Source organism: Sebastes fasciatus, chromosome 7 (genome assembly GCF_043250625.1).
Source record: "Sebastes fasciatus isolate fSebFas1 chromosome 7, fSebFas1.pri, whole genome shotgun sequence".
Classification (NCBI taxonomy): domain Eukaryota; kingdom Metazoa; phylum Chordata; class Actinopteri; order Perciformes; family Sebastidae; genus Sebastes; species Sebastes fasciatus.
The window spans coordinates 23,087,323-23,099,675 of NC_133801.1; the positions used below are offsets into that span (position 1 = coordinate 23,087,323).

At 43.3% G+C, this 12,353-nt stretch overlaps 2 protein-coding genes across 10 annotated transcripts in view; both read right to left on the minus strand.

The window, feature by feature from the left end:
- Window positions 1-2,254: 2,254 nt before the first annotated feature.
- LOC141770964 (extracellular calcium-sensing receptor-like) lies at window positions 2,255-5,829 on the minus strand. The gene is made up of 11 exons (XM_074640816.1): window positions 5,685-5,829; window positions 5,417-5,508; window positions 5,103-5,282; window positions 4,831-5,019; window positions 4,472-4,717; window positions 4,205-4,396; window positions 3,907-4,116; window positions 3,670-3,793; window positions 3,397-3,590; window positions 3,039-3,320; window positions 2,255-2,955 (listed from the first exon to the last, which is right to left on the minus strand). Exons 1-11 carry the CDS (start codon window positions 5,827-5,829, stop codon window positions 2,533-2,535), a joined length of 2,277 nt encoding a protein of 758 aa, XP_074496917.1. The 3' UTR covers window positions 2,255-2,532.
- Window positions 5,830-7,922: 2,093 nt separating this feature from the next.
- The window catches only part of plch1 (phospholipase C, eta 1), an 81,745-nt gene continuing 77,314 nt past the window's right edge, over window positions 7,923-12,353 (minus strand). For 7 of the 9 annotated variants that reach the window (XM_074642289.1, XM_074642287.1, XM_074642290.1 and 4 more), the window contains one exon: window positions 7,923-11,792. In XM_074642289.1, the coding sequence (XP_074498390.1) occupies window positions 9,100-11,792 (2,693 nt within the window). In that variant the 3' untranslated portion in view covers window positions 7,923-9,099. Of the gene's footprint in view, window positions 11,793-12,183; window positions 12,212-12,353 lie in introns of all 9 variants that reach the window. The other 2 variants (XM_074642292.1, XM_074642291.1) reach the window with 2 other exon arrangements.

The window sequence follows — 12,353 nt, forward strand, 5'->3', positions numbered from 1 at the left end:
GTCTGTGCGTTAAGGATGCGATGGAATCAGAGAGAGCTAACTCACCTCTTCTCGATCATTCCTGACCTCCCACATTCCACCTACATCAGTGGTGATGTTCTGATCAAATTGGGCATCCAGGTAGACACCATCAATAACGTTTTGTGGTCACTCACAAGTGCCCAGGATAACGCTAACTGCATTGACCCTGACAAAGCAAAGTCAGGACCAACGATACCTGAAGTCTGTCAGGTCGCCAACGAACATCCAGTGATGCTACCTCCCAGCACAACAACGTGTCTGTGCGCATGTATATACAACCTGGTCAACGCCTTGACCATTCCCGGGCGTTCTTCCAACCTTCGCCTGTCTTCTTTGACATCGGTCTCTCTTTAGAAGCTACTCCACTTCCGATATAAGCTCTAGGTTAACCTACCTGTTGGTACTAAATAACACTGCGGAAAGCATATTGATTCCAAAGTCTACTTCATTGGGCTGGCTTGTCAGCACAGACTTTCATGACTTTGAATTAAGAATCCTTGTGATTGGGCGTATTCCCCCTCCATTGCTTTCCGACTGCCCCGAGACACAAGTGTTTTACACCAATCCCTCAAAAGCCATCGCCATTTTTCTTGCCTTGACACTTGCCAACGATTCCGTTGGTCTTGTCGATCTCACTGACAACACTCAGTTGGTTTTCCAAACAGTTGATGTCTTGGCCGTTTCTTCCACATCTGAGCGTCCTTTTGGGCCACTTCTGCATGACACCCAAAGGGGACCCGCAGAGACGCAGCCCGAACCTAAGGTTGAGTCATGTTCAGACTTTGCCACACAAGTGGAACAGGTATTGGCCGAAGCCGATGCTCTGCACTGTGAAGAGGATCGCGAAAAGCTCCGTGATATCCTTTTCAAATACCAAGCATCCTTTGCCAAAGATTCACTTGACTGCGGATTGACTGATATTCATTCAGTTCGAATTCCCACTCCTCCTGACGCACCCCCAACCTTTGTGCGACAATATAAGGTACCACTGGCGTCTTATGAACCCATCCAGGAAATCATAGACGACCTGTTGGATAAGGGGATCATTCGGTCATGTAACAGTACTTACTCGGCGCCAGTCTGGACGGTATTGAAACCAAACGGAAAATGGCGACTGACCATCGACTATCGTAAACTTAACCAACAAGTTCCCTTATCCAGATGGCCAATGACACAATTGGGAAAAGAATTCCCCAAAGTCAGAGATGCCAAATACTTCTCCTCAATAGATGTGGCATCTGGGTTTTGGACCATCCCGGTCAAAACCAAACACCAACATAAACTTGCCTTCACCTTCGCCAGACGTCAGTACACCTTTACTAGATGTCCTTTCGGTTACGTTACTCCCCTGCCAAGTTCATTATCTTTAAACAGAGGCCGGCCCCGAACTTTATTTTCTTTTATTTTAATATAATTACGAGAGCAACTCTTTAATTACATGTGGAGCGGTTAAACGCTACAACTGTGTTGCACCTAATACAAACCAGCCTATTTCCTTCTTTGTATCCAATGCAACTATTTGTTCTGTGCAAATGTTGTCGGGCGATGCAACATCTATTGTATAAATTGGTGGATAGTCATGCTTGTCATGTTCACAGGTAACATGCACAAACATAAAATGTATAGTTAGAATTTGAGATGTACATGAAAAGTTCAACAGAGAAGAAACCTTATTGAGAGATGAGGAAAGAAGCATCAGAGCATCAATAAGTGGTATAATACTTCTATCTAGTGGTCGTTGTTGGTACATGCAGAAAAACAATGATGTCTATGTTGTCAACACCTTATCATTCCTCATTTAAAGTGATTAGTGTATTAACTGCAGTTAGAATAACAGGTAGCAGATTTTAATATTTCTCTCACTGATATGATTTTGATAGCTGCATCAACTATTGTGATGAGGCATAATAAAACCCAGTCTTTTAATGACAGTTATACTTATTTTAACTAAAAGCCAGAACATATGATATTTGCCTACTGTGAAATTATTTATTTTAATTATTTTAATTATTTAATTATTTACATTGAATTCATGCAAGAGTATGGTAAAAAAAAACATTATGGTACACAGGCTACATAATCTTCTGTAATAATTGTGTTTTCTGAGAAAGTGCTGGAGCATTTCATTCACTTGAGGTACAGTATTTATTCAAAACACAGAAAAAAGAACAATTAAATAACCACATTAATGAAGAAAACTCAACAAATATTTAATTTATATGTGTGTTTTTATTTAATGGTTGATTAATAATGCTGTATTAGCATTTAATGTTGTCTAAGAACAGCAGAAATTGTCCTAGATATTAATTTACCAATGAAAGCCATGATTATGTGTGGCTGCAAGACGTTCGTTGATTTTACACAAGCACATTAACAATTAGAATTATTTAGATGAAAGGAATTGACATAACATATACACATACACATTGCATGATATCAGGCCGGGGCAAGTTGGGGGGCCGATTGTCTCAAGCAGACGAAGAGAGTCTGCTCACGTTCAAGCCAGAAAGACTACCTGGCCATCAGGTGTTTCTTAGTGTTTTTCTCAGGCCTCAAGAGAATGATGAAACATTTGGGGGCAAAAATGCAGAGCAGTAAACCATAGCTAGAGGCCAGGATTGCAAAAATCTCCACAGCAACAACATATTTCCCAGGAGAGCTAACGTAAGCAGGAACAAAGGCCACCCAGACAGCACAGAATATCAGCATGCTGAAGGTGATCAGTTTGGCCTCGTTGAAATTGTCGGGGAGTTTCCGGGCAAGAAAGGCCAAGAAGAGGCAGGTGCAGGCCAGCAGACCAATGTAACCCAGAACCAGAGAGAAGCCCACCACAGAGGCCATGGCACACTCCAGGGTGACCTTTGACCCTTGGAAACCCAGATCACGTTGAGGCACAGGGGGGCTGAGGGACAGCCATGAGGCACAGATGATAACCTGTATGAAATGTAAACACATTTAAGTGTTTTTTATATCAAGTGTAAAAATGCATCATTTAACAAATAAAACAATATTCACACCTGTATAGATGTAAAGAGGCAGACACTTCCTCTCTGCTGGCCTGGACCAAACCACTTCATCAGGGCTTCAGCACCGGGCCGAGCTGAGCGGAAAACAACAAGAACTACCAGGGTTTTGACCAGGAGGCAGGAAACACAAAGTACAAAGCTGATCCCAAAAGCTGCCTGCTGGAACCGACAAGCCCAGACTGATGGACGACCAATGAACACCAGCGAGCACAGGAAGCAGAGCTTCAGTGACAGGAGAAGCAGGAAGCTCAGTTCTGAATTGTTGGCTCGCACCTTTAGGAAGAAAGAAATGTAAAAGAAATTCAAATGCATACAACAAACTCTCTGTTATACTACTCTGGGTTCTTACCATAGGTGTTTGACGGTAGCAGAGAAACACCACAAGCACAGCTGCTGTCACCGCGGCACCAGACACAGCTACTGTACTCAGGGTGATGCCCAAGGTTTCATTAAAGGAAAGGAAGTCCAGTTGGCGAGGGATGCAGGCAGTTCGTTTAGCATTGGACCAGAACTCTGATGGACAACGCTCACAGTGAAGGGAACCTGGGAGAGGAAAAAAGAGGAGAGAGGGAAGGAAAAGAAAACACAGACAAGGTGGAAATTTCAGGACTAATGTCCTCACCAGTTTGATTGCTAATCTCCCCTTCAGCACATGGGATACAGTCAAAGCAGCAGAGAGGTTCTCCTTTCCTGTTGGCCTTCCGGGTGCCTGGGGGGCAGCTCTCACTGCACACTGAAACAGGCACCTAAACAAGTAAAATAATATTCTCAATGACATAATCATGTGAATAGACACAGGCCTTCATTTCAACAGCAAATTTGTTGGTAGCCTTGAGGCAACTTGTTGATCTGACTATACCTGAGTGGATCCTGTGCTCCACTGAATAGCTGACTCATTAAGGTGGAGGTCATAACCATCCACACGGCCAATCAAAACCAGTCTGAGTGACCCCTCAGAGGTCTTCTGCCAGTTGACAAGGTCGTACTTTGCTGGAATGTCGGCACCTTGGAAGTAAAACATTTCACCCTGTGGTGTGGTGACGTTCACTTTGTTCAAGTGCTGCAACAGCTGAAATGTTGAAGAGACTGTTGACATCACAACTTTAAGAACTATATGGCGCTTGTGGATAAGATGACTCAGGGATAATTGTGTTTACCTCTATGGGTTTGATGTGTTTTGGAGAGGAGCAGGTGGATCTGTTGCAGGAGAGAAGGCTGTGAAGGGCGTGGGCTGCGGCATAAACAGCTAGGTAGACATTATAAGCCACCCTTAGCTGGGAAGTGTCAGTGAAGTGATTCTGAACTCCCTCCAGGGATTCTGTGCCGCTGCAGGGTGCTAGAGAAGCTTTCTGAAAGGACTCCTTAGCAGAAGATGAAGAAGAAACATTTGACTGATGGTTAGATCTTTTTTTGAGTGGAGATACATATAAAGACAGAGGTGCTGCATGTGGACTGCATCCAAACTCCTTTTCCCAGAATTTTCTTAAGAATTCATCATCAGGACGATGAGTTGGGTGCAAATGTCTAAGATAATTTCGAAATCCGGGTATTGTTGCACTTCGAATGGCCACACCAAGAACACCACTTGCCACTTTAGAGATGGCAAGATCTTGGAGAATATCACCACTGGTGCTCCAAGCCTCACTGGCCAGAAACTGTCTGTCAGTCACCTACAGTATAGAGGACACTGAAATAAATTACAACAAGAAAAACAGACAAACTATATGTTTTTGTTTAGTGATGAAAAATTAAGTCTATACAAACGTCCATGCCAGTTGCTCACATTTCTTTTGGCCAGTTCCAGCAATATTGTCCTCGCATCTGTATACCAGCAGAAGATTAGAATCACCCTGGCAGTCGAAGCTTGAATTGTGAGGGCTACACGTCTGGCATCACTCACAATAGTTTCTCTGTGGACAGTCTCTATAAATTCCAAACACACCCCTTTCCCCTGAGTCTCTTCCTGAAATGCCTGGAGGTCAAAACAACAAATATATTCGTACATGTATTGAGAGTTTTTCAGGCAATGTACAATAAAATAACAAAGACATACACCTGTATCGCCAAATGACCATAATCATTGTTTATAATCACAGCTCCCATCCAAGTCCAGCGGAAGTGTATGGCCAGTCGTGCCATGGCCCGGGCCTGGTAAATATCACTGGGGATTGTTCTGAAGACGTTAGGAAACTTAAGCCTGTCACTAAGACAGGGGCAGCTTGCAAAGTAGCTGATCTGAGAGAAAGACGTATAAATATTATTTTGACACTGCCTTTACAGCAATAACACCATTTTATTTTTATTGTCATTCTCTTGATGCATAAAAAAAGGTTAATCAGGTTTATTTCCTATAAGATAGTGAAACTCACAAGTGGCACAGAGAGAGGCCCAAGGATCCTTGACAGAATTATGGTTATTGTTGATGAGGCAGGACCAATGAGCAAAGGAACAGGCTGACCACCTGCTGATAGACATATAATTACATGAGGACAACCTTTTTGTGTTATAATCATATCAGCTGTTTTTTTCATGGACATATCAAATATTAACTGCATACTAAATCATCAAGTCATATACCTGCTGTCTTTCCAGGTTGTTCATCAGTTGTAGAACGAGGCGTAGAGGATGTTAAATTGCAGCTGAGTGCGTCTCCTCCAACCAGCGACAGTGCAACTTGCAGAGCCCAGCGGGAATGGAAACAGATATCAAGTATACGGTAGCCCAGCTTCACTCCCGGCAGCAGGGTGCTGTTACGATTGATTTCATCCACCGCAAACGTCATAGTATATAAATTTTTTAATGACTCTAGATCTAAACTGAGACCACAGGAGAAGAAAGGAACGGTGAATAAAATAAACTAGAATATCAGTGAAAGATAGTCATCAAAATGTCATATCTTCCAAAATATATGTATTACAGCAAAATATATTTAAATAATTCTACTATAATTAAATATGCTTACCTCAGATATATACAACTTTAACCTAACCTAACATAAAACATTATGTATTATAAACATAACATAACTTTCTAGCTCAACATTTTGTAGAATATTTTTATCTGTATTTAACAGAAACTTATTGTGCTGAACAACATAATAACCACCAGACATTCAACAACACTATATTTTCTGACAAAGTTTTACCCAGTGCATGGTTCATGGTGAGGAAGCTTGGTGAATCCATGCTGTAGAGCCGGTGTGTAATACAGATCAAAAAGTCCACCGATAATCACATCTCCATCCTGGGAGAGGCTCTTGTCACTTGGTTCTCCCCACCGGGAGCACACCATCGCCTGAGCCACCTCCGGCCCCGTCTGTCTGCCCACTACAATGAGAAGCAGCAGGGAGAGAGCCAAGGAGGGCCACCGAGTGTGGAGCCAGGAGAGCCAAGACATGGATGCAGCTGTTCTGAACATTTAACACATAGAGTATAGTTAGCTGTTATCTGAATGACATAATATGCATCAATATATATGCAGTCTGTGTAAAATACAAGTCACATCAAACCTCCTTCACCGAACCTGACAATAGAGTTCAACAGTTCCTGTTACCAAATACAAATCCCATTAAATTCCACGTCTAAATGTAACATCATAGCCTCGTGTCTGTTGCCTGCAAAAACAGAGGACATGATAAAAAAAAACATGGTTGACTTGATTAAAAAGCTCCCATCAAAATGTAAATTGTTAACTTTGAAAATGGTATCTTAACAAAAAAAATAACCGACCCCCCCCCACTCTGCACAAGTGAAGTGTTGATGTGAGTATTTATAATAGGTGTAAAGCCTTTTGAAAGGAAGTAAAACTGATGACACACGAGCCAAAATTGTTCCTCTCTAGAGTGATGGTGGAAAAACAAGTGAATGCTTGCGAGTGTTTAGTGTGTGTGTGTGTGTGTGTGTGTGTGTGTGTGTGTGTGTGTGTGTGCGTGTGCGTGTGCGTGTGCGTGTGCGTGTGTGTTTGTGTTCTTGTACAGCTATCCAGTGAGGACATTTTTGGAAAGTTTGGACAGACCTTAAAGGCCTGTTTGAGGGTTCAAACTTGTTTTAAGGTCCAGGTTAGGTTAGGGAAAGGGGCTAGGGAATGCATTATGTAAGAAATCATCCAACTTTATATGTCATTTCCTCTTAGATTTCTAAGGAATATTGTACTGTGATTGAATCATGCAACTTAAAGGTACAGTGTGTATCATCTGGCAGTATCTCACGGTGAGGTTGCAGATTGAAACTTCTCCCCGAGTTTGTAGGAGAACTACGGTGGCCGACATGAAAACGTAAATGGCCCTATGTAGAGCTCAAGACCAACCGACCAACAGAGGTTTCCTGGTGGCTGAGTGGAGGGATGGGGGTTAACTCCAGAGCGAGTACAGTTATTGACCCCGGCCCAAGCAGGAAAAGTTAACACAGTGGTTTGTCTGTTCTGGGCTACTTTGGAAACATAGTGGCTCCGTGTAGAGAGGACCTGCTTCGTTTGTAGATAAACGTCTAATTCTAAGGTAACGAAAACACAACGATTCTTATTTCCAGGTGATTATACACTAAAGAAAACTTTTTAATATCATATTCCATTTCTGCACATAGATCCCCCTAATTGTTACACACTGGTCCTAACAAAGTGTGGCAGTCTGTTGGAACCAGTATGGGGAATTGTATGCCCAGAGCAACAGGTGTGCTGTTTGTCAGCTCTATTACACCGGGATTTCATGAGCAATTACACCCTATTATGTTTAAAGTGGCATATGGGGAAAGATGAGGTTGTTTGTGACTTACGATAAATTGATTTTGAGCTTCGTTCTTGATAAATTATCTGTTGTGTGTGCTGTGAAGCATTTTGAGTAAAACAGGAAATAAACATGGAATTTGTTGAAATCAAATATTTCAATATTTTATTGCATTGGTAGGAAAATGCTCACAGTCCTCCGATGAGCAACAATACAAAGAAAAAAGGATGGCGTAACACTGAAACAATTTAAAAAGAACTGCTGCTTTGCCACCCTCCCCTCCTCAGCCTGGCCCTATGTAGTTGTCTCTCTGTTTTTTCATTCCATTAAGTTATACAAAAAAATAAAAGAACCATAACCAGCAGGAGATTATTTTCGCAGTCTGTATCAAAGTAATTATAAAAATAAAAACCTTTAAACCTTTCAAATCTTTCAAATTTGCAATTGTGTTGTCAAATTCTACAAATCATAGAGTGCAACAAGTCCAAGCACGGAAGTACTGTACTGCACCTAATACAAACAAGCCTACTTCCTCCGTTGTATCCAATGCAACTATTTGTTCTGTGCAAATGTTGTCGGGCGATGCAACATGTATTGTATAAATTGGTGCATAGTCATGCTTGACATGTTCACAGGTAACATGCACAAACATAAAATGTACAGTTAGAATTGGTTCTCAACTAAAAACCCATCTCAGATTAAAAACAATGACGGGAATATTTACACACAACACAAATAAAGAAATACCACTGAAAAAGAGAAGGAAGACTTACATTTGATCTTTGAAAAGATGAACCCCATCTATTAAAAGTAGCTGTTTGATTATACTACACATTCAAATGATACAAAGAAAGACATTCCCTCCCTGCTTAAAACCCAATTCTCCTTTTTTTTTGCTTCATAGTCAATGTACGCAGTTTGGACAGTACATCACAGCGACAAAGATAACAAGTATCTGTACAATCAGTCTAGGAAGCCATTTGGAGGGAATCAAAGTTCCCAAGTACATTTACACATTAAGCCAAATATAGACAATACACTGCCAGACTAGAAAGACCATTCACTATTGAATAGTGGACATTTCAAACAGGAAATTCATGCTGTCAGATCCAACCATGGATTACATGTGACGTTTCACTTACATTGTACAGACTACATCTTTCTCTAGAAATAGCCCAGAATAAGATTTATTTATGGAAACCTACTGGTCTGTGAACATGGGATCAAACAATGGCAAGTATTTATTTCCTCGATCTTCTGGCTTTTGGTGCGATTGAACATCATCAAGAGTCACTGCTTGATCGTTAATCTCATTTCAGGTTATGGTCAGTGCTACAGTCTGAGCAGAAAGTACACCTCAGGCTCTGACGCAGAGTGGTTGGAGTCGACAGGTGGAAGAGAGTCATCTGTATAGTAGTGATCTCCATAATGATCTCCGTTTCCATAACGTAATGATGTACAGGCTCCTTCAGGAAGTCCCCGGTCCTCCAGGTGACCAAGGTAGCCCGCTATGTAAGAACCAGTAGAGTGCCTGTTAGCTGGCGGATTCTGTGAGGCTGGTTTATTCCTCAATACCACCCCACCAATGCTGGTGGCGCTATTGATCATCACACCCGCCCGAGGCCTTAGGGTCTCTTGCAGTCTTTCGCGGGCACGGCTGTTGATGTGACGCACGCGACTTTGGCTCCGAGAAGATAGGCGCCGGGTAAGGAGTGGAGGAGAGTCATCTACATCCCTGGGAACTACAGGAGCTACACTTGTTGCCTGTGGCTGTGACAGTGGGGATTTTGCTTCCTGACACAACTGAGGAGGCTGGGGTCTGTCGCCGTCATCCCCCTCCAGACTGACCAGCTTACGGAGCTGTTCTGTAAGTGGATCACAAGACTGTGATTGGAAAGTTGCTTCCCCCGTGGTGCCCATCCTCTTTTGCTTCCTCATATGGGGAGTGATGAAACTGCGACTAATAATGTGGTATTTGCTCTGAAAGTTGCATGATATGTCTTCAGAGGTCAGGTCTCCCAGGGACTTGGACTTACATGGGCTCGGGGCTGTGGGGTCTATAGTACCAGACTGGGGTTGAGTTGATAAAGGGCCTAATTGTGAGTACAGAGAATCTCTGGATTCAGGCTGTGAGTGGTGCCTTGTAGCGATGAGGGAAACCTTTTGGTTACGTGAATGAGTCGGCGTGTATGATTGAGTTTGGCAGTGTGGCTGGGTGTTTCGAGGAGACTCTGATGAGGGTGTAATGCAGTCATAGTCCAGGTGGCTGTACACCGCATCGCAGTCTGACGAAGGGGAATATAGGCCTCTGTCTCTACTGATGTTTGTGGACACAGCAGATTGGCTAGGGAGGGTTTCGGAAGAGGAGAAACCATTATGGAAGCACCTTACTTGCTCCATCTCCATCTGTTTATACCCTAGCCTATCTTGATGAGACCTGTTCAGGATCTGGCTATAGCTCCTCTGTTGTGTATAGTCTCTGCTGTTGTTAAAGGCATCAGAGTTGCTCTGAGGGACGGGGTAGCTGTTCTGACGCAGTGGACTAGGGATGGAGGGTCTAGAGTTCATGGTTCTGTGGAAGGGAGAGGGCTGGGGGTTGTGCTGGTGTTGGCGGTGATTGGGCAGCTGATAGGAAGGATGATTCATCGGGGAGGGGCACTGTGAAAATGCATTTGATGGGTACTGCTGTTGGGGATCACGGTATGGCAGGGGCTGTTTTTGTTGGGAGTAGTTGGGAGTGGACTCATGGTTTTGGTAAATAGCATGCCGTTTGGTTGGACTCATGAGTCCCTCCCATTGGCTGCCATGTCTTGGCGAGGTCATCATCATCTCCAATGGATCCTCATCGACATTTATCTCCACTTCTCCAAAAACATTTCCAGCTGAGTCATGGAGAAACTGGAAATGGTTGTCATTTACGGAGGAGCCCATGTACCTTTTGGAAGTACCCTGCTCTATCCCTTGTACTAGTGCTGGGGGATCATACACTTCTTCATATACACTCTCCTCTGCCTCCTCAATTTCTTCATTCCCGCCCCTCTTTCTGTTCATATCATCCCAGCCCACATTGTGCCCTTTCCCTAAACCCTGGACCACCTTTGCTGGAGATGACCCCAAGCTGTTCGAGGGTGTGCTCTCCCTAGTGTCTGCCTGAACATGGACCGTCTGTTTCCTCAGGTTGTACACCGACACAGGCAACAGCAACTCCTCGTCCAGGATGGTGTAGACCTCCTCAAGCTCGGCAGTTTCTGGGCTGGAGAGGAGAGCTGGACCGGGTGCATCTGCCTGGGAAATCGTGCGCAGTGATTGGATTTCATGATTTGTTTTTTGAGCTACTTTTTGGGGACTTGTTAGGAGTTTCTTGTGGGTAGATGTGGTGTCAGCCTTCAGAGGAGACCTTAAATCTTGCAGCGCTTTAGGGGTGGTAGGCCTGAAGCCTGAGTGACGGAGAGGGGTGTGATTGTGGGATAATGTGTGTGAATCGTTTTGTTCAACAGTGTTTTCAAACTGACCAATCAAAGCAGAAATAGAGCCACATGTGTCTTGCTCGTTGCCCAAGGACACAGCATCAATGAGTCTGGAGATGGTGCTGTCATGCAAAGAGCTGGGACTCTTCAGATCACAGTCCCTGCTGACAGGGGAAAGAGGGGGCAAAGAGGAGGGGGCAGAGGAAGATGAGGAGATTGAAGGTGCAACCGTGAACGTTGTGCTGTTTGATGATGTTTCTGGTTTATCTGATCTCATCTGGCTGTTCCTAGAAGGTGAGACAAAACACTTTTTCTCTGGTCCTGTGAAGATGATCTTTGATTTTTTGACTCCATTGTCTTCTGACTGGTAATTGGCATAATCCTCTTCCTTTCTCACTTCTCCTCCGCCAATAACCAGATAAGAAGCCTCCTCTGGTTGGTCAAATTCTTTATTTCTATTGATGTATGCCTTAGAAGGGGAAGTTGGTCCAATAGAGAATGAGGAATCGATGAAAGGGTCCAAAGAGGAAGACCTGGGCCTGTTGAAGGGGCAAGCTCCTGTGGACACAGATAATTGAACAAAAAGGTTAATAAAGATAGGCTTCACCATTTCATGTAGAACACCAAGCCAACCAACGATTAAATGACAACGATTAACAGTCCAGCCAATGCAAAGCAATAACAATACACAGACAAATGGATCACCAAGTACGACTGTGAAGGGGAAGCTGGAGAATGAGACTGTGGAGGTTCAAAAAAAGGAAGACTCCATGTTTGCGGACATCAGATTAGGAAAGAGATGGTCAAATGGGATTGGATTGGTCAGATGGGATCAAATGACACAGCAATATATTTTTCAGACCACTTTTGGGCAAAATACACTGGGTGGACGCAATACTGGTATGTTTTTGGACGATGCAACCTTCAGACAATAGGTATTTTAGATTACCTGCAGGAATATCCTAGTCAGTTCTCTACTATAGAGAAGCACAACAGATGAAGATGGGACAGAAAAGGCATGTTAACGTATCATGGAGAGTAGGCTGTAGTATGTCAGTTCACATGGTTACTGTACATGAATTTTAGATAGATAATAAACAAAGGAGAGAAATTAGAAAA